Source organism: Trematomus bernacchii, unplaced genomic scaffold, assembly GCF_902827165.1.
Source record: "Trematomus bernacchii unplaced genomic scaffold, fTreBer1.1, whole genome shotgun sequence".
NCBI lineage: Eukaryota > Metazoa > Chordata > Actinopteri > Perciformes > Nototheniidae > Trematomus > Trematomus bernacchii.
The window spans coordinates 28,822,478-28,841,923 of NW_022987720.1; the positions used below are offsets into that span (position 1 = coordinate 28,822,478).

At 39.7% G+C, this 19,446-nt stretch overlaps 2 protein-coding genes across 2 annotated transcripts in view; both read left to right on the top strand.

Moving 5' to 3' along the window:
* Positions 1–12,906, top strand: part of srebf2 (sterol regulatory element binding transcription factor 2) — a 38,859-nt gene extending 25,953 nt beyond the window's left edge. The window contains 6 exon segments of the mRNA XM_034142887.1: positions 568–677; positions 2,360–2,492; positions 3,556–3,727; positions 4,668–4,844; positions 7,178–7,289; positions 10,165–12,906. Coding sequence (XP_033998778.1) covers positions 568–677; positions 2,360–2,492; positions 3,556–3,727; positions 4,668–4,844; positions 7,178–7,289; positions 10,165–10,376 — 916 coding nt within the window. The 3' untranslated portion in view covers positions 10,377–12,906.
* A 1,425-nt stretch (positions 12,907–14,331) lies between these two features.
* nol12 (nucleolar protein 12) lies at positions 14,332–17,825 on the top strand. The gene is made up of 6 exons (XM_034142286.1): positions 14,332–14,501; positions 15,308–15,413; positions 15,505–15,553; positions 15,668–15,825; positions 16,007–16,131; positions 17,355–17,825. Exons 1-6 carry the CDS (start codon positions 14,392–14,394, stop codon positions 17,530–17,532), a joined length of 726 nt encoding a protein of 241 aa, XP_033998177.1. The 5' UTR covers positions 14,332–14,391; the 3' UTR covers positions 17,533–17,825.
* The last annotated feature ends 1,621 nt before the right edge of the window (positions 17,826–19,446 follow it).

Consider the following 19,446-nt stretch of genomic DNA (forward strand, 5'->3'; position numbering starts at 1 on the left):
AGTCTTGGCAAATTATACATAAATACAGACATTCATTTAAATTCTCTGACCTCTCCCTGGGTAGTCGGTACAGACAGGTATGCTTACAAATCCAAAACAGGTGCTTCAATGGTTTGTTTTTATGTGTGTTTGGGTTAGATGCCTGAAATACAGTAAGGTCTATGGTTAACACAAGCATACAATATTTTCATGTTTTGTCGTACGACATAAAATATGTCAGTAAATACCTCACTGGAGAACGTCCTCAAAACTGTGTTTGCTAACAAGTGTCTAAATGAATTGACTACACATCAACACAACCAAAATTAGCCACCTTTAGCTTAGCGGTGGTCATGTGATCGTGATGTAGTTCCTTTTAAGCCTACGTTACCTTTGGCAATTGCATTTACGCTTAAAAAATCACAAAATGTATCTTGTTTTCAGCAAAAATCCAAATTCCAAATGCAAAAAACCCCATTGGCTGTTTACAGAAGCAGCCTTGCGATGCTATCTCATGAATCGACCTTCAAAAAGACGTCATCATGGCACCACTCTATGACTTACCCTGGATCTGTGTGTCTCTTTCAGGGAGTTTTCCAGCGCCCTTGAGTTCCTGCAGTTGTTGAACAGCTGCACGGAGGACTCTCCCTCCTCTCCTCCTCCCTTCTCGACTCCTCCCAATCACACCACCACTCCAGGTATGAATAACACCAACAGAACAAACCCTGCCCAATCCAAATAAAGCATGAATCACATCGGATGTTGGCATGGAGGAAGACATTTCCACACATTTTCCTTAACTAAGTAACCACACTTATAACTGACGGCATGAAGCGATTTCTTCTCTTTTTGCTCCATTTACCGTTCGCTGACAAACAATTGGTCCTTTGGGATTCTCTTTTTATTTGAAGACATTGATTTTGCGGTAGTAAATGACTAGCGATTGATTTGAATACATTGGCAGTCTCCTCAGGCGATGCTAATTAACTTTCAGAGACGTTCTGCACACACACCTTTCTATCCCTCAAGAGACTGGGAACATCTTTTCACAGCTTCAAAAATATCTAGAGAGTGGAGCTATGTCCTTTTGTATTATTTAACATAGCTTTTATTTCAGTATTAGCAACCTACAAAAGCATATTCACACGTTTAGGTTGTTTGCCTTTTCTTCTTCAGCTGTATCCACATAATAATACATAAATAATTAAATACATACATCATAATAAAACAATTGGGGAGAACTGTGTATGGATGTGTGTGAGGAAGATGGAGGTACTGGTATGAGTCAGAAGGTGTGGCGATATGTTGTTTGCTTTGCTGTACGAGTATAATAACGGCAGAAGTCCACCTTTTTAAATAAATATCTGTTTAAAGTCTTCGTGCGTAAGCTATTTGTTTCATCAGATAGGTTTCCCACACCTTCTCAGCCAATAAATGACATGTTTCGTCGTCACAGATTAGATTAGATTTTTTGTCCCCAGGGGGAAATTCATTTTAACAGCACTGTAAATTAACACAATGTACATACAATATATAAATAATAATAATAATACACTTTATTTATATAGCACCTTTCATGCTTGACGCAGCCCAAAGTGCTTTACAGAGTATGACCAACAACAATAACACAGACAACAACAGTTAGCGACCATGGATGTATAATAAGAACTGGATACAGCGTGGGAGGCGGGGTCTCGTTCTTTCCTATGAGAGCTGCTCATTGGCACATGAGGACAAAATGGCCCAACTTTTGAGAGAGCGAAACGTCACAGATTACCCATCATGCCTAGCTGTCAGAGCAGAAGAACCCGTATGTGCGCTCACAGAGCATGCGCCCCTTAAGCCCCGCCCCCCGAGCTCCCACTCTCGGCTCAGTAGAATGAATGGAGAGAGAAAATAAATCTAGATTCCGCTTTTAGTGCATTTTACAACTTTAAGGACCGAATGATTATAATAAGGGCTATAAAATAGTTCATACTGGGTAGTTTATTTAGTTTTTTTTTAAATGATCCGCTGATTTACAGACGTCTCTTTCCCCATGTTAGTCAATGGGGAAAAGTCTTTCTGGGCCCAGTGACGTCACGGACTGATACGGAAGTTGTAGTACCGCCGTTTGGACACAACGAATATTTTCATCAGAGTCCGGCGCACTTCCTGGGGGCTTGTTCGCGACACACATGGCAGTTAAAGCATAGGAACTTTAATGGCAGTGAGCATATTGAAAAAGCCTAATTCACTTAATGGTGATACATTTAATTGTATTTGTAATTGTTAGTAATATTTGTAAAATATATGTCCTATGTCTTCCATCAATGCCTTCCTGTATTGTCTGTTTTCATTCTTGATTTGTTACACACCTTTCCTCTCTCCTTCCTGTCAGTTGGAGACCCGGTGAGCCGCTGGTGGGCGTTGGTCCTGAAGGCGGCTGTTCATTGGCTGCAGGGCGACGACGTCTCTGTGAGGTCACTGCTGGCAGAAGCAGAGCGGATGCCCAGGGCTCTGCACACTCTGGAGTAAGTCAAGCAAAACCTGTTCTTATTTATTCGTTTATTTGGGAGGGACATTAATGAACACTTAAAACATGAAATATACCAAGTGTAAATATGCTGGATTTAGCTTTGAGCTACTTTCCATCCGCAGTCCCTCACATGAAACATTAAGAAAATGAAAATTACAAACATAGCAGTACAAATACATAAAAATGCAAGAGTAAGTAAGAGTAGAATATCCAAGTATTTAGGACACGGTAATACAAAATAGCAGCATCGATACATGAAGTGCCAGAGAGGATACCCCTGTGTTAAAGTGCATTTAGCGGTGATCGCACGTCTGTTGGTTTCTCAACCATTCTTTGAGTTGACCTTTAAAACTATTGAGAGTATCTCCGTTGGGAGGCTATTCCACAATGAGCTGCCTTTTCTCTTTCAATGTTTTTTAAATTTTATTTTCAGCTGAGACAATACAAGAAACATTAGGGACAACACAACATAATAAAACCCACAAAACAATAACAACAAACAGCAACAGTAGCAACCTAGTACTCACTCACTTATCATGTTATATTTAAGCCCACAGTTATAACCCTTGACCATTCCTCCTTGTTCAATTAGGTCCAAATATGAACAAAACACAACGTCCTGCACTACAAAACAGAAACTAGAATAAGCGATGTGAAGGTGGAGCATCCTTTCTTCAGCGGGATTAAATTGTTGAAGACTGCAGGACATTTTTAGCTGAACAAGATCATCTTAAATCAGAGACATGGGTGTCGTTATTATCCAAAATCTGCTTAAATCATATTAAATAGTGCCATACAGACAAAACGTACACTACTGTAACCCGTGCACTTATTCAACTCTGCAATACTAATAACACTGAGGATTATTATTGTATTTCTGTCATAAAACCTTATTTCCCACCCAAATAAATAATGATAACTTAGCACGGGAGCATCTGTTAACCTTCTCTCATCTGTGTATTTCACACATCTTGGATAAATTAAACTGGTATTGCATTAGAGATGAATCTTTATAGTAACCGTCCTCTCTCCCCTGTTCTCCCTCCTCTCTGCTCCAGCCACCCTGTGCCTAAGTCCGTGCTGCTGCTCTGTAAGGCCGTTCAGATGAGTCTCTCTCCTCTGAAGGGCGAGGGAGCGATGGCCTGCTTGTCTCACTGCGACAGAGCAAGCAGCTTCTTGCGCTCCAGCATCTCCGTTCCCCTCGCTCAGACCGGAAACTATCTCAACAAGGTAGGGGACACAGGACCACTCACTACCCTCCCTCATACTGTAAAGAGCCTTTGAGTTCCAGAAAAAGCTTAATTATGTTCTCTTATCTGCTTACGAACAAGGCTGGGCATTACATCGATATCATGATAGGAGAGTCGATTTGGGGTTGATGAGAAGTACTTCATCATATCGTATAAGCATATCATGTGTTTTTATTGTAAAACTAGTGACTATGAATGGGAAGTAAATTTAGTAAAAGTAAAAAGTACAATAGCTGCCTCTTGAATGTAGAGAAGTAAAATATAAAGTAGCATAACATGGAAATACTCATGTGCAATTATGTCATAATGGTAATTAAGGTGTGTGTGCAGTGTGTGCAGTGTGTGCAGTGTGTGCAGTGTGTACAGTGTGTACAGTGTGCAGTGTGTATGACAGGAGGTGGCTGTGGTGCATTGTAGTTGCATTGCATGGTCCTGATGACGAGTGCAATGTGTCTGCAGTGCAACACAGAGGCCTCTCCAATCTGCACACACCACACACACAGTGTACACAGTGGGTGAGATGTTGCTTAATTTTAGGATTGCATGTTGGGTGAGGTGTATGGGTTAATCAGAATCAGAATACTTATTTATCTAGTGGGACATTTGGGTTTCGTGACAGTCGCTCCATTTTAGAACTGTTAAAAAACTTACATCAGGGTTACCATACAGGTAGAGCTGTCGATCGTTGTGTAAAGGCACACAAATATCCTTAAAATAACATCAAAGTACTTAAATAAACATAAGAAGTTGAAGTAAAATGTTCAATAAAAGATCAAATGAAATGAAAATCTTGCTAAGTAGTTAGTTAAGAATGTGAAATAAAAAACTAGAGATATTTTTATGAAAATATAATATAATATAATTTCCAATGATGCATCTTTATGTAAACGCACCAAACGTTGTCTTCTCTGTCTTTTAAGGGTGTGGAGCTCCTGATCTGTGACCTCCTGCTGACCTTGAGGACCAGTGTGTGGCAGCGGGGGGGCAGCAGTAACGGAGAGCCCGGTCTGGCCCCGGGGTCCCAGCTGTCCGGCTTCCAGAAGGACCTCAGCGCGCTCCGAAAGCTCACACAGTGCTACAGGCAGGCACAACACAAGGTAAACACGCTTAAGAGGTTGACCAATCACAACAGAGCCGGCCAGCTAACCAATCAGAGCAGACTGGGCTCTGGTTTCAGACAGAGGGTGAAAAGAGGTGCTGCAGCACAGGCAGTATGAGAAAAATAAAGAGCTTTTTGAACATTAAAGCATGGAGACATGTCAGAGTAGAGACACTACATACTGATATACACCTGAACATCAGCAGGAGAGGACTCTTTAAAGTAGAGACACTACATACTGATATACACCTGAACATCAGCAGGAGAGGACTCTTTAAAGTAGAGACACTACATACTGATATACACCTGAACATCAGCAGGAGAGGACTCTTTAAAGTAGAGACACTACATACTGATATACACCTGAACATCAGCAGGAGAGGACTCTTTAAAGTAGAGACACTACATACTGATATACACCTGAACATCAGCAGGAGAGGACTCTTTAAAGTAGAGACACTACATACTGATATACACCTGAACATCAGCAGGAGAGGACTCTTTAAAGTAGAGACACTACATACTGATATACACCTGAACATCAGCAGGAGAGGACTCTTTAAAGTAGAGACACTACATACTGATATACACCTGAACATCAGCAGGAGAGGACTCTTTAAAGTAGAGACACTACATACTGATATACACCTGAACATCAGCAGGAGAGGACTCTTTAAAGTAGAGACACTACATACTGATATACACCTGAACACCAGCAGGAGAGGACTCTTTAAAGTAGAGACACTACATACTGATATACACCTGAACATCAGCAGGAGAGGACTCTTTAAAGTAGAGACACTACATACTGATATACACCTGAACATCAGCAGGAGAGGACTCTTTAAAGTAGAGACACTACATACTGATATACACCTGAACATCAGCAGGAGAGGACTCTTTAAAGTAGAGACACTACATACTGATATACACCTGAAGAGGACTCTTTAAATAAAAGGTATTATTATTTATTGTTAAAGGATTGAACAGAGATGCAACATGTCTTTCGTTCTGGTTCTACATTCTGAAGAGAAGCATCATTGAAATCCCTTCACTGCAGCAGTACTAACAACCCTTAAATCCTGACATTACAACAAGGCATTTCTAGATAACTGCCAAGGATGTATCCTTCTGACCTTAATTATACTGCATTTCCTGCAGCAATGTGGGAACGTTCACCAGTAGATTCATAACTATGATTCATTTATCCCTCTTTAAATCTCAGAAATATGGATAAATGCCTAAAACAAGATGTTAAATCAGCTTTCATCGTCTCAGCCAAACTAAACGAATTCATCCACGTATAATGATGACATAATATCGTGAAACAGGCAGCTCTCCAGGTCTGATGATCTGTATCAAGCTTTACACTAAAAGTAATAATACCCACAATATGTTGCTGGCACGTCAACGTCAGCTCTGATGATAAGCCTGGGAATCAGCAGAGAGAGACCTGATCATCTGGATCCTGATGAAACTCAGTTTACTGAAGTTCCCTCCCGCTCTGCAGAAATCTCACCGCGGTTTAAAACATCATCAATCATACTTTATTTTACGGGAGGAGTCATTACTGCAGCCGGAGGGTCTTCAACGACTCCTGCTCTCACTTCATCCGTTCTGTTTTGACTTGTTCAAGACGCTTGAAATGAAGTGACTTCAGTCGTGAGAAATATTGGGAGAAGTACTCGGAACATTTAAAATAGAAAATACTATGGTTTTAAAATACTCCATTACAAGTAAAAGTCCTGATTATAAGGAAAGGCAAGTCTATTTATATTCAATGTGCTTTATATATATATAAGAGAATTAGGATTTATTGAAACAGAAACACACGTTAAAGAAATCCATTAAACAGCCAAGAGAATAAAGTAAAAATTAAACTAACTAAAGTAGAATATGAAGTTTAGTTACAGTAGATAACAGTTTGTTTCCGGAAGAATTTCAGAAGAATTTCAACTGCTTTTAATGTGTAATTAATGTTGTGTTTTATATATTTGAAGTGTGTTGTTTTAATAGTGTTTTTATGAGTATTTTTTTTTACTGTTTAAAGTGTCTTTGAGTTTCTAGAAAAGCGCTCTATAAATACAATTATTATTATACTTGAAATGTTGCAGGCTTCTATGCATGCAGATACAAATAGAAACTAAATAAATAAAAGCAGTAATAGCAGCAAAGAGAAGAATACTAAATATATATAATAATAGTTAAATGTTATTTAATTTTCACAGTGAATAGGTACAGAGAAGGATCAATGTGTTTCTGCTTCCCTCACACAAACACCTGGACGATGACAATCAATGCAGCTCTGATGTGTTTGTGTTTACCTTGCAGGTGTTCCTCCATGAGACCACAGTGAGGCTGATGGCAGGAGCGAGTCCCACACGGACCCACCAGCTGCTGGAGCACAAACTCCGACGCAGGACCCCCAACTCACTCACAGCCGGTGAGGAGACTCAGGACACACGTCATGTCACAAAATGTTATCCACACACACAAAACTTAAAGGTCACCTATTATGCAGAATCCACTTCTTCATGTCTCTTCTACATCAACATGTGTCCCCTCTTCTTCATGTCTCTTCTACATCAACATGTGTCCCCTCTCATGTCTTCTCATCAAATGTGTCCCTCTTCTTCATGTCTCTTCTACATCAACATGTGTCCCCTCTTCTTCATGTCTCTTCTACATCAACATGTGTCCCCTCTTCTTCATGTCTCTTCTACATCAACATGTGTCCCCTCTTCTTCATGTCTCTTCTACATCAACATGTGTCCCCTCTTCTTCATGTCTCTTCTACATCAACATGTGTCCCCTCTTCTTCATGTCTCTTCTACATCAACATGTGTCCCCTCTTCTTCATGTCTCTTCTACATCAACATGTGTCCTCCTCTTCTACATCAACATGTGTCTCCTCTTCTTCATGTCTCTTCTACATCAACATGTGTCTCCTCTTCTTCATGTCTCTTCTACATCAACATGTGTCCCCTCTTCTTCATGTCTCTTCTACATCAACATGTGTCCCCTCTTCTTCATGTCTCTTCAACATCAACATGTGTCCCCTCTTCTTCATGTCTCTTCTACATCAACATGTGTCCCCTCTTCTTCATGTCTCTTCTACATCAACATGTGTCCCCTCTTCTTCATGTCTCTTCTACATCAACATGTGTCCCCTCTTCTTCATGTCTCTTCTACATCAACATGTGTCCCCTCTTCTTCATGTCTCTTCTACATCAACATGTGTCCCCTCTTCTTCATGTCTCTTCTACATCAACATGTGTCCCCTCTTCTTCATGTCTCTTCTACATCAACATGTGTCCCTCTTCTTCATGTCTCTTCTACATCAACATGTGTCCCCTCTTCTTCATGTCTCTTCTACATCAACATGTGTCCCCTCTTCTTCGTGTCTCTTCTACATCAACATGTGTCCCCTCTTCTTCATGTCTCTTCTACATCAACATGTGTCCCCCTCTTCTTCATGTCTCTTCTACATCAACATGTGTCCCCTCTTCTTCATGTCTCTTCTACATCAACATGTGTCCCCTCTTCTTCATGTCTCTTCTACATCAACATGTGTCCCCTCTTCTTCATGTCTCTTCTACATCAACATGTGTCCCCTCTTCTTCATGTCTCTTCTACATCAACATGTGTCCCCTCTTCTTCATGTCTCTTCTACATCAACATGTGTCCCCTCTTCTTCATGTCTCTTCTACATCAACACGTGTCCCCTCTTCTTCATGTCTCTTCTACATCAACACGTGTCCCCTCTTCTTCATGTCTCTTCTACATCAACACGTGTCCCCTCTTCTTCATGTCTCTTCTACATCAACATGTGTCCCCTCTTCTTCATGTCTCTTCTACATCAACATGTGTCCCCTCTTCTTCATGTCTCTTCTACATCAACATGTGTCCCCTCTTCTTCATGTCTCTTCTACATCAACATGTGTCCCCTCTTCTTCATGTCTTTTCTACATCAACATGTGTCCCCTCTTCTTCTTGTCTTTTCTACATCAACATGTGTCCCCTCTTCTTCATGTCTCTTCTACATCAACATGTGTCCCCTCTTCTTCTATATCTGAGACCTATAATATATTGATGAAAAACAGTATAATAGGAGACCTTTAAGACGGGAAGTTGACTTGACTCCCGGCTCAGAATCAGTTCCCCTGTGGGTGTTGCTAATCATAAAGAAATAGTTCAGATATTTGAAGTAAGGTTTTATGAGGGACTTTCAATAGTCACTGTATTACTTACAAAAAAAGGCAGTGATTGGACGCTGAGTTTGGAGAAACAGACAGGAGTTAGGGCACTGAAACAAAGCAATGTACTTCTATGTACACCAATTTTATATTCAAAAATAAAAAGCATATTCTTAAACTGTTTTTTTACTGGCAAAAACCACCATCTACCTTAACGTAACGCATCGTGTCTTAAAGTATCTTAACATATATTACATCTTAACGTATATTGAATCTTAACGTATCATATCGTATAGTTTCTTAAAGTATCTTAACATATATTACATCTTAACGTATATTGAATCTTAAAGTATCATATCGTATAGTTTCTTAAAGTATCTTAACATATATTATATCTTAACGTATATTAAATCACAAGTCACTCACAGCCGGTGAGGAGACTCTTAACTCATTTTGATTACACATATTATTGTCATTGTCACAACATTTGTATCCACACACACAAAACTTGTTAATCATAAAGAAATAGTTCAGATATTTGAAGTAAGGTTTTATGAGGGACTTATCCATAGTCACCTTATAACAATAAAAGGTGGTGAGTGCACTCTCATTTTGGAGAAACAGACACGAGTTACGGCACTGAAGCAAAGCAATGTTCTGCTGTGGATAAGGGTAGAACGAACACGTATTTTTGCCACCTAATAAAAAGACCTACCTAAAATGATCAGTATCAGTTTAAATGTATGCATCATTTAAGAATATTTTCATACAGCCCTTTTTTCCCTGTTCTCACCAATGTCACCAGACTCCATTGAAAATAACTATAAATTACATTTGGAGAACACAGGAGTTACTAGTCTACCGCTGCCTTTATCTGTTAGTTGGTTTGTGTTAACCCTTTATAACATCAAAAGTCACACAATAACACAAACGCACCTAACGTTTTAGGCAGGGACAGAGCAGCAACTTCCATATCATCATTCTTAACGTATCGCATCGTACCTTAATGCAACTTAACAATATCTTAACGTATATAAGCATGTCGTATCCACTTAAATGTAAGCACACACTAGAAGTAACTGGTCTCTAACCTGTACTCTTCTTCCCCTCCTCCCCCCTCAGAGGGAGTCCTGGGTGAGAGAGAGAGGGCTCACGCCATCCTGCTGGCCTGCCGCCACCTCCCCATGCCGCTGCTGACTCCACCCGGGCACCGTGCCCGCCTGCTGGCCGAGGCCAAGCGCACCCTGGAGCGGGTGGGAGACCGGCGCTCCCTGCAGGACTGCCAGCAGATCCTGCTGCGCCTCAGCGGGGGCACCACCATCGCTGCCTCCTGAACACACACACACACTCACACACACACACTCACTGCAAGAACACACACACATTAGGCTACTTTGCATTACATGAAGTAATTTGTGTTCATGCAGACAATGATAAAACCTGGCTACTCTTCCATAACAAACATGCAATTTGGTAACAGTTACTCATTCACTAATCGAGGACTATTCTCTCACACAAACAAACACACACACACACACACACACATACACATACATATACACAAACACACACTGCAAGAACACACACACACATACATTAGGGCTACTTAAAATACAAATATGTAATTTGCGTTCATGCATACAATGTTAAAACCAGGCTACTGTTCCAGAACCACATGTCATTCTATAACTATCACTCATTTCTCTAATTAAGGACTTTTTTATATATATACACACACACACACACACACACACACACACACACACACACACACACACACACACATATTAGAGTACAATAAACTCTGTCATTAGCGTTCATGCGTACAAAGATGAAACCAGGCTACTCTTCCATAAACAACATGTTATTCTATCTAGGATATTTCTCTCACACACACACACTTTTACTGTCACTGCATCCACATCCCAGCTTCAACACTTATGCTCCACACGGTCTCATTTTGATGCTTCGTTTTACAATAACGCTGCCACCTTCTGGACATTAACGGCACCACGCTGGCTCATTTCTAACGAGGCTGAGGGAAATCAGGTTAAACTGGCCCCCCGAGGTAAAAAAGGGACCGTTATCTAATCGCTGTTTTTTTTTAATGAATGCAATGTAGCGGTGGTGCATTGATTAGCTGTAGGATCCCACGCCGTACAATCATTATTAGCACCATGTGAGTGCTACAGTAATGTCTCATTCAACTTGCAAGCTTCATTTAACGGCGGAGGAGGAGTGAAGGTGTGTGGATCGCTTGCTTTTAAACAATACAGTGCTGAGTAGTGTCTCTTCCTATCTACCTCATACAATGCCAGCACTGTAAAGTGGAGTAGGATTCCAGGTATGAATTAAGTTACTATTTGATGCTTCAATCCAATGCAGCTTCATTATTTGAAAACCTTGCAAAGCTGCTTTATTTTAGGGTGCAGCAGTGCAGCACCTTAGGAATGTGACTTGCCGTGGCAGAAACTGCAACACACTGTAACACATGAAAAGAAACGGGAAGAATAATTGGATTTGCAGACATGGAAATTGAAATTCCCACACACACACACACACATTTCAGAAGTTGCATATATGTTAAATTAATTGCATACACAATGTGATTGTATATAGGTTGTACATAAGCAGATAAGGAAGAAGAAGTAGATTAAACGGGAAGTTGTTACTTCTGCTTGAGAGGAGACGCACATCGGAGAAAGCGCAGAGAAATGTCGAATTTGGCTCAGAATTTATTTCCTGTCAGAGTCTGACAGTAGAGCAAGGTCATCTGCCTCCGCCTTAAAGTGATACTCCAACCAAGACGTCTTTTCATTATCAAACACTCGCCTGCTGCGGCCTTCAAGTGTATTGAGCTGAATCTGGGCCATAAGTTTTGATCATTCGGAGAAAAAAAAATATGTCAAATACTTATTTCTAGTATGAAAACATTGTGTTTTTCAAAGTTCCGGGTCAAAACTCGAACTTTGAAATGCACACAATTTTTTCGGATGATCAAAACGTTTGGCCCAGATTTAGCTGTGGCTTCAAAAATGGTTTTAGCCGCAAAAGAAATGCAGAAAAACGTAGATATTGTCATTTCTTCAAAGCCCCGTTGAGCCGACAGGCAGCGAGTGTCTGATACTCAAAAGACGTCGTATCACTTTAAGAAAAGTCCGAGCTAGAATGAACTGAACACAGTGATAAAGTGAGGAAGGATATTTCTTTGAAGTGATGTGACGCTCTCAAGCTCAATGGCCTTGATGTAAAGAATTATTTTAATATGTTTCATCATGTCCCGATGATGGAGGAAATCTTTGTCCAATATGCTTTTTTTTTTTATTTGTAATTGTTGACTTACACGAGACATTCCTGTTTCGGTGCTCTGTTGTTTTTTTTTCTTATTTAATGGTTATGTAAAGTTATTATAAATGCTTTTTTCCGGCGCGAGGGGAAGGGAGCAGTCTTTTATTGTTGTTTTATTTTCCATAAAAGCAGCCTCGGGTCAGAAGGAAAGTCAAACGGGAAGCATTTTATTGAAACTAGCAGAAAACAATTTATATTTTAGACTCACTCGTTATTTTTTTTAAATGCAGGCATGTGTGCTATTAGCCCAGGACTCTGTCTTCCAGGTAAACCCAACATATAAAATAGCAACCTAAGGAGTCCGTAAAAAATACTGTTTAGGAGTTTAGATTATGTATTTTGGCAGATAAAAGTATGCAAAGAAGAACGCAATGCTCAGCTATTATTATAATCATGTTACAATTGTTTTTGTCTTTCCCCTTTTTATATGTTTTACCATCTTAATTTTTGTGTTCATTTTGATGTTTGTTTTGTAATAAAACAACACATGACAGTGGCTGGTGTGTGTTATCTCTGTGTGGTTTCAACCTTTAAATAGTTTCAGTATCCTATGGGGATAAAGTCATTTGACCATGTGTAATATGGGTTTAATAGTTCTGTTACATGGGTGTAGTATGGGTCTAATAACAATGTAATCACGGTGTAATATGGCTCGAGTAACATGGGTATAATAAAATTTTAATGAGGGTGTAGTATGGGTCTAATAACAATGTAATCATGGTAGTATGGCTCGAGTATCATGGGTATAATAACATTTTAATGAGGGTGTAGTACGGGTCTAATAACAGTGTAATCACGGTGTAAAATGGCTCGAATAACATTTCAACATGGGTGTAACGAGGGTAAAAGTTATCACAATATGAAATCGTAAAATAGTATGTTCTTGCTTTTCCTCTGAACATGTGGGTTGTGTAAATATGCAAGGCAAGTTTATTTAGCACATTTCGACACAAGGCTTTACAAAAATGAAAGACATTAAGAGAAACATATTATAAAAACACTCATTTAAAAGCAAAGGTACATGAATTAAAGTGACAGTGCGGTTTGAGATACACACATCTGAAATGTTTAGCTCTGACTCTCAATCATTGCTGACTTTTTAGCAGAAATAGTTTTCTATCACCTCCCTTTCTTTCTACTTTGTTGTTTAACTTGTCCTTTAGTTATTTCAAGTGTTTCATGCTAAACGAACCCCCCTTTGGAAAATTCTAATCTGACCCCATGGTACCTTTTAGTTTTCGCCGCAACTATGACTCTTTTTTTTAAATGCACATATGATGATTGCTGTGTCACATATATTAGTTTCCTGTGATGAACAGTGGACACCTCAGTGTAAATGAAACACTAGCAATAATTCACAGAGAGGTGTCAGGCCTGAGGAAATAATGAGTCCCTGCCACATGGAGGGAGTGGAAAACAAAAGTTGTCAGAGGAGTCGGGACAGTGCAAGTACCAAATTAAGAAATATCAAATACATGGGTGAAGGCTGCAAGCATAATTATATCATGATAAACTAACGATGTGACCCCATTTGTGTTGGTATCACATTCATTTTCATTTTGGCTATAACTTAAAAATATAGGGGTGACCTGATCTAAAATAGCAATAACAATAGCCACTCTTTAAACAAGGAAGGATATAAACAAAAGAGAGATATGTCTACACTTATTATAGTCCTATATTACTTAATTACAAGTAAGCTCTGAACTCAAAAAGTTAGTAAAGTAGAGGTACAGAAGTCGTATGTCTTATTTTTTTAGATTATTATAGAATATTATATTATCCTGTTTGTATCACCAACAAATACATAAAGCATGTTAATGTTCTGTTTTGTGTAAGTAAGTATAAAGTAATATAAAATAAAAGATCGTTAAGTTGTCCTAAATGTTCATGGCGTGCGGAACGTTGAGCTTCGAACTACATGTTTCTAGTCGGACATTTCCAATAGACCTTCCAGAACCAGAAGCCGGAAGTAGCGCAGTGTAAACTCACGTGTGCAACATGAAAAATCTTAAAAAACACAACAACAATGCCAAAAATGGTAAATTTAAGCCCGGATCCAAGAAAAGAGAGAACAAATGCATCGTGTCGTTTGACGCCAACGACAGACAGTAAGTGAATTAGCAGTACAGAGGTTAGCTAGCATATTAGCATTAGCCTTCATGTACCAAACGTAATAACAATTCTAACTAATATGTGTGTTAGTATGTAACACATTGCAATGGTATCTACAATATGTCACATGTGCAGGTTGTAATGCCAGAATAGAAGCAAACAAGTGCAAATGTATCAAAATATCTCAACAGTATCGACAAATATAGCTTTTTCCCAAAACAACGATTACTTATAACCAAATAAAGCTTACTAAGACAAGTTATGTTTACGACTATTCAGTATACAGTGAAATATCAACAATTTGATCATCGTATTGTTGTTCCAAGCTGTTTTCGTAGTAACGATGTGTGATCAGTAATTTCATGGATTAGTTGTGGATGTAGTTTTTGACAATTGGTGAATCAGTATTTATTTTTAATTCAATGATGTTCAAGCTGAAATTGTGAGAAAAGTCCAATATTTTCTGAATCCAGACTCTCAAATTCTTTGTCTTGTATCATTGTAAACAATATTTTTGAGTAACTAGAGTGTTGGCTCTTGGAAATTATAATGGCCATTTCTTTTATGTTTCATGGACAAAAAATGAGAGTCAATATAATGAAAGAATACAGTTGTGGCAGCCCTAGAATAAAGTGTATATTATACTGTTTGAATTTGAGGTTTCATTATTTTAAAAAAAACACGCCAGTCCAACTTAGATTTTGTTATAATGACTGTCATGTGTATTTTATGCTACACAAACAGGCAGAGACTTTAAAAGGTGACATGTTTCTTTAAGTTTGTCTAATTCTGCTTCTGCCAGAGATTATCTAACGGGTTTCCATAAACGTAAAGTGGAAAGGAGAAAGGTAGCAGTGTCGGAAATCAAAAAGAAAATCAAGGAGGAGCAGATCAGAGTCCGAGAAGAAGTAAGTGTGACATAAAAGACCACACGCTTCAAATCTGTCTTGTGAATGAATAAAGTATTTACTGATGACATGTTTGACTATCTGCTTTCAGAGGCATAAGGAATACCTAATGCTGCTGAAGGAGAGGACAGATGCTCTAGGTGAGTTAACCTGTTAAGCCCTGAGCCTGTTTTTCAGACCTGGTCTTTTTACTGATTCATAACACTTGATAATCTGGATTTACTGAATATTTTTCATTTCATTGAATCTCTCAGAGGAGTGCGAGCAGTGCGAGGAGGATGATCTGGAAGATGTGATTACCGCGACAACCGAGTCTGTGCAGTACGATCACCCCAACCACACGGTCACCGTGACAACCATCAGTGATCTTGACCTCTCAGGAGCTCACCTGCTCGGACCCGCAGAAACGGAGGTAAACTACAAAGCCTCAATTCGTCTTAACAGCTGTTCTTAATCAGGTCCAATGATACTGGTTTAACTGCGTATAGCTCCATGTGGTCTCTCTGGAAGTCATGGATACTTTACATATTTAGGGGGAATGATACTGATGCCAATACAACTCCTCTAACACTGAGAATCTTTTCTTTTCCAAGGGCGACGAGGAGGGCAAGGAGGAGGGCAAGAAGGAGGGCAAGGAGGGCAAGGAGGAAGAAGAGGAATTGAGGGAGGAAAGAAGACCAATGCCAAGGAAATCTGGGAATCCAATCATGAACAAAAAGTAAGCTGTTCATCATCATGAGGTTTTTATTGTGTTGTTTGTTCAGACATCACTTTGGGCTCTGTCACCTTGTCTGTATATTTTTCAATTGTTTTATTTATATTCAGTTTTACAGATAAGGCCATGCAGAGAAAATGTTTGTGTTTTTCAAACAAAAGTACAAAGGACAAGAGAGTAAATCATACAAATGAATATAATTAAAAAAGGGGATCACAGTGATTAACACTCACAACATTTGTAAAGGTTTTAGAAAGAACAAAGCTTTAAAAAGGGGAGAGTCCATTTGGTTTAAAACTGTGAAAGATTCATTGGTGCGATTTGTCCAAAGATAATTACACAAACACAATGTCTAAGCATTTAATATGAGATTTAAAACTTAGTAAACGAAGCCACATATTCCAGGGTTCTTATGGTCATTGAAAACCTGGAAAAGTCATGGAAATTCAAAATGCTAATTCCAGGCCCTGGAAAAGTTATGGAAAACAATATTTTTCCCAAAGTTTCGGAAAAGTCATGGAAATGTAACTAAAGTTGCATCAAATATAATTTATATTTTATCTAATCGCTGAAATAGTAATACTTTAATGATAATAAATACTGTATCGTATAGTAATGAAACGTAAAATGGCATTTAACTGACGAGGTATTTTGCTAGTGAGAGATTTTAGTAGAAGCTAGTAAGTCTACTATTTGATTTGTTTTAGATAGGCACAACATGTTTCATATGCAGACCTTATTTTCCTGTTCCCTGTTAAAATAAACCATTTTCAGTGGTACGCTGAGAAAGAGTATTTTTTTTGGTCATGGAAAATTAGGTAAAGGTCATGGAAAAGTCATTGAAAATCATTGGTGAAAAAGTGTATGAACCCTGATATTCTCATATTTGTCGGCACTTCAACAAAGTATATACCTGAATTTCATTAGTTTTAAAGACTGTATCTCTTACCCATACTTTAATTATACAGTGTATTTCTTCAGTGGAACATCTGTACGTTTTGAAAATACATTTATAGTGGTAGAATAATTGAGAACAGAGCAAGTATTTTGGACCTTTTTACGGATTAAATTGTGTACAACACATCAGATAAATGCTCATTCTGAGTCAGTGGTGACACGACGTCCTTCTTCAGATGTTTTTTCCATTTGTCTGTGCGTCTTCCTCCAGCTGCTCTCTCTCACTCCAGCTGCATTTCTTTTTGTTCTCCTCTCTCCCGCTGCTACAGGATCCGCTCCCTGAATAAGTCGCTCACCAGGTTCACCGCCAAGAAGCAGAAGAGGAAAAGCCGAGTGACGAGTGAGAAGAAGAGCGGCTCGTCGGAGGGTAAAAAGAAGGTTACAAAAAGAGGCAAGTGGCAGAGACGGAGACTGACCGGGAAAAAGCTCCACCATCAAAATGAGTGAAAGGGTTGGAACTGGTGGAGAGACTTCTTGTGTCAGGATCCCGTAGAGGAAAAAAATGGACTTTGAAGTATTGAAGCTCCTGTGTTCGAGCAGGATGTGTATATTCTGCAAAATGTGGAAACACAAGCTAATGTGGACGCCCACTGCGGGACAAGTTCCTTCTGTACCTGCCTCTTGAAATCCTGTGCAAAAACTGTTTTTGTAGTGTCATTTCTTTAACGTTTACTGTATTTACCTGCATTTTCACTAATAAAAGACTGCTAACAAGTGACCTTGTGATGCTCAAACTGTCAGTGTGCTCCGTGTGGAATTTTCGTCTTTCTATTGTTTGATAGGAAACCTGACGCTGTAGTCAACATCCTCTGCAGAGCATCAGGAAACCAACCCTTAGCTGTGTGTTTCCTCACAGCTCAGCAATACCTGTGTGTCTGTGATCTAAAGGAGAACCAACCAGCTTATTCTAGAACCTCTGAAGCACAGAGCCAATGTGAATGTATGTTAACCCCCCTTCTCACCTGTGTTTATTTATTTACGTTAACCTGAGCCAGCGTGTGCCAGCTGTCACTAGCATGAGCGTTTCATTTCGCTTTCTAAAGCCCATGATATCTAATACAACCGCTCAAAAGGAACCCGGCAGGCCACTGGCTCCATGTTGGCTCTTTTTCAGTGTCTGTGTCGGGGTCTCTGCTGTGTTAACCGAGAGCCACAATGGCCGCCACAGGTGCCTCAGTTTCACTCATTGTCAGATCAGCCAATCGGATTGATTTGGCAGCTCGAAGGATAGAGAGCATGGGGAAGAGGAGGCATGTGTCCCATGGGGGTCTGATGGGTAGTTCATCCTCACACTCATAATGACAAAGTGGAGCTGACAGCGGGAGCCTCTTGTCAGGTAAAGCTCATAAATTCTTATCATTTCTATATAAAAAAAATATCCGTCTTTTGGCTTTCTTGATAGGACTTTAATTTCCTAGAGATTGTGCTACTTGTAAATGCTTGTAAGTGATGGTAAATTACAGTACATGTGCCAGTTAGTAGTAATACTATTCTGGGGGGAGCTTTAGACCGTGTTCTAGCTGGGTTGTGTTTCACTGTCTTCCAGAGTGATTAGTTATCAGCTACCTGCACAGTTCTGCCTTAGATCTTCACTGAACCATGACCTAAAACATCCTCTTTGGTATTCATTCACAGCTGCTGCTCTATAATTACACCTGTGTCCAGTGAGGCAGAAATAAACAGGGTTTCTTTTTATTCTCAACATAAATAATAGCCATGCTCTTTCTTGTGTTTTCTAACCCTTTGTTGTGGAAGATGCTCTGGAAATGTGGCATCAGCACGGGTATATAAAGTGATACAAGTGAAGTCACATTTCTAACAGAAGTCTTTCATTTATACTCATAGAAGTTGTATTTGTGCACCCTTGCTGCTGTATCCCAGTTTTTTCTCTGGGTTGCGATGATTGGGCAGTTCACCCCTCCGGACTCACCATGCCCATCTCCAACGACGAGCCCATTTGCCCCAAGTTCCAGCCCAACATTTTCGACCCCTCCCGCTGCCACGAATGCCTGCGCCAGAAGCACCTGCACACCGGAGCAGGGGTTAGCGCCGCAGAGGAAGCACCACAGCCGAAACCCAACAAAGAGACTGGAATTGGGGCCAAAACTGGGGCTGTCACTGGGATTGGATCGGTGAAAGGAGTGCTTTTAACACCGATCGCATCCCAGGCAGAGGAAAGAGACACCAGCAGCAAGGTAAGAGAGAAGAGAGGGAGGTATACAGAGCAGGTAACAGGGTTGAAATGGGATGGCAGGTCTAGAATACGTGCTGAGTAATGGGATTAACTGAACCTGAAGAAAGGTGAGTGCATTAGAAGTCACAGGTGAGGTCAGAAAGACAATGAGGTCAGATACTAAGTCA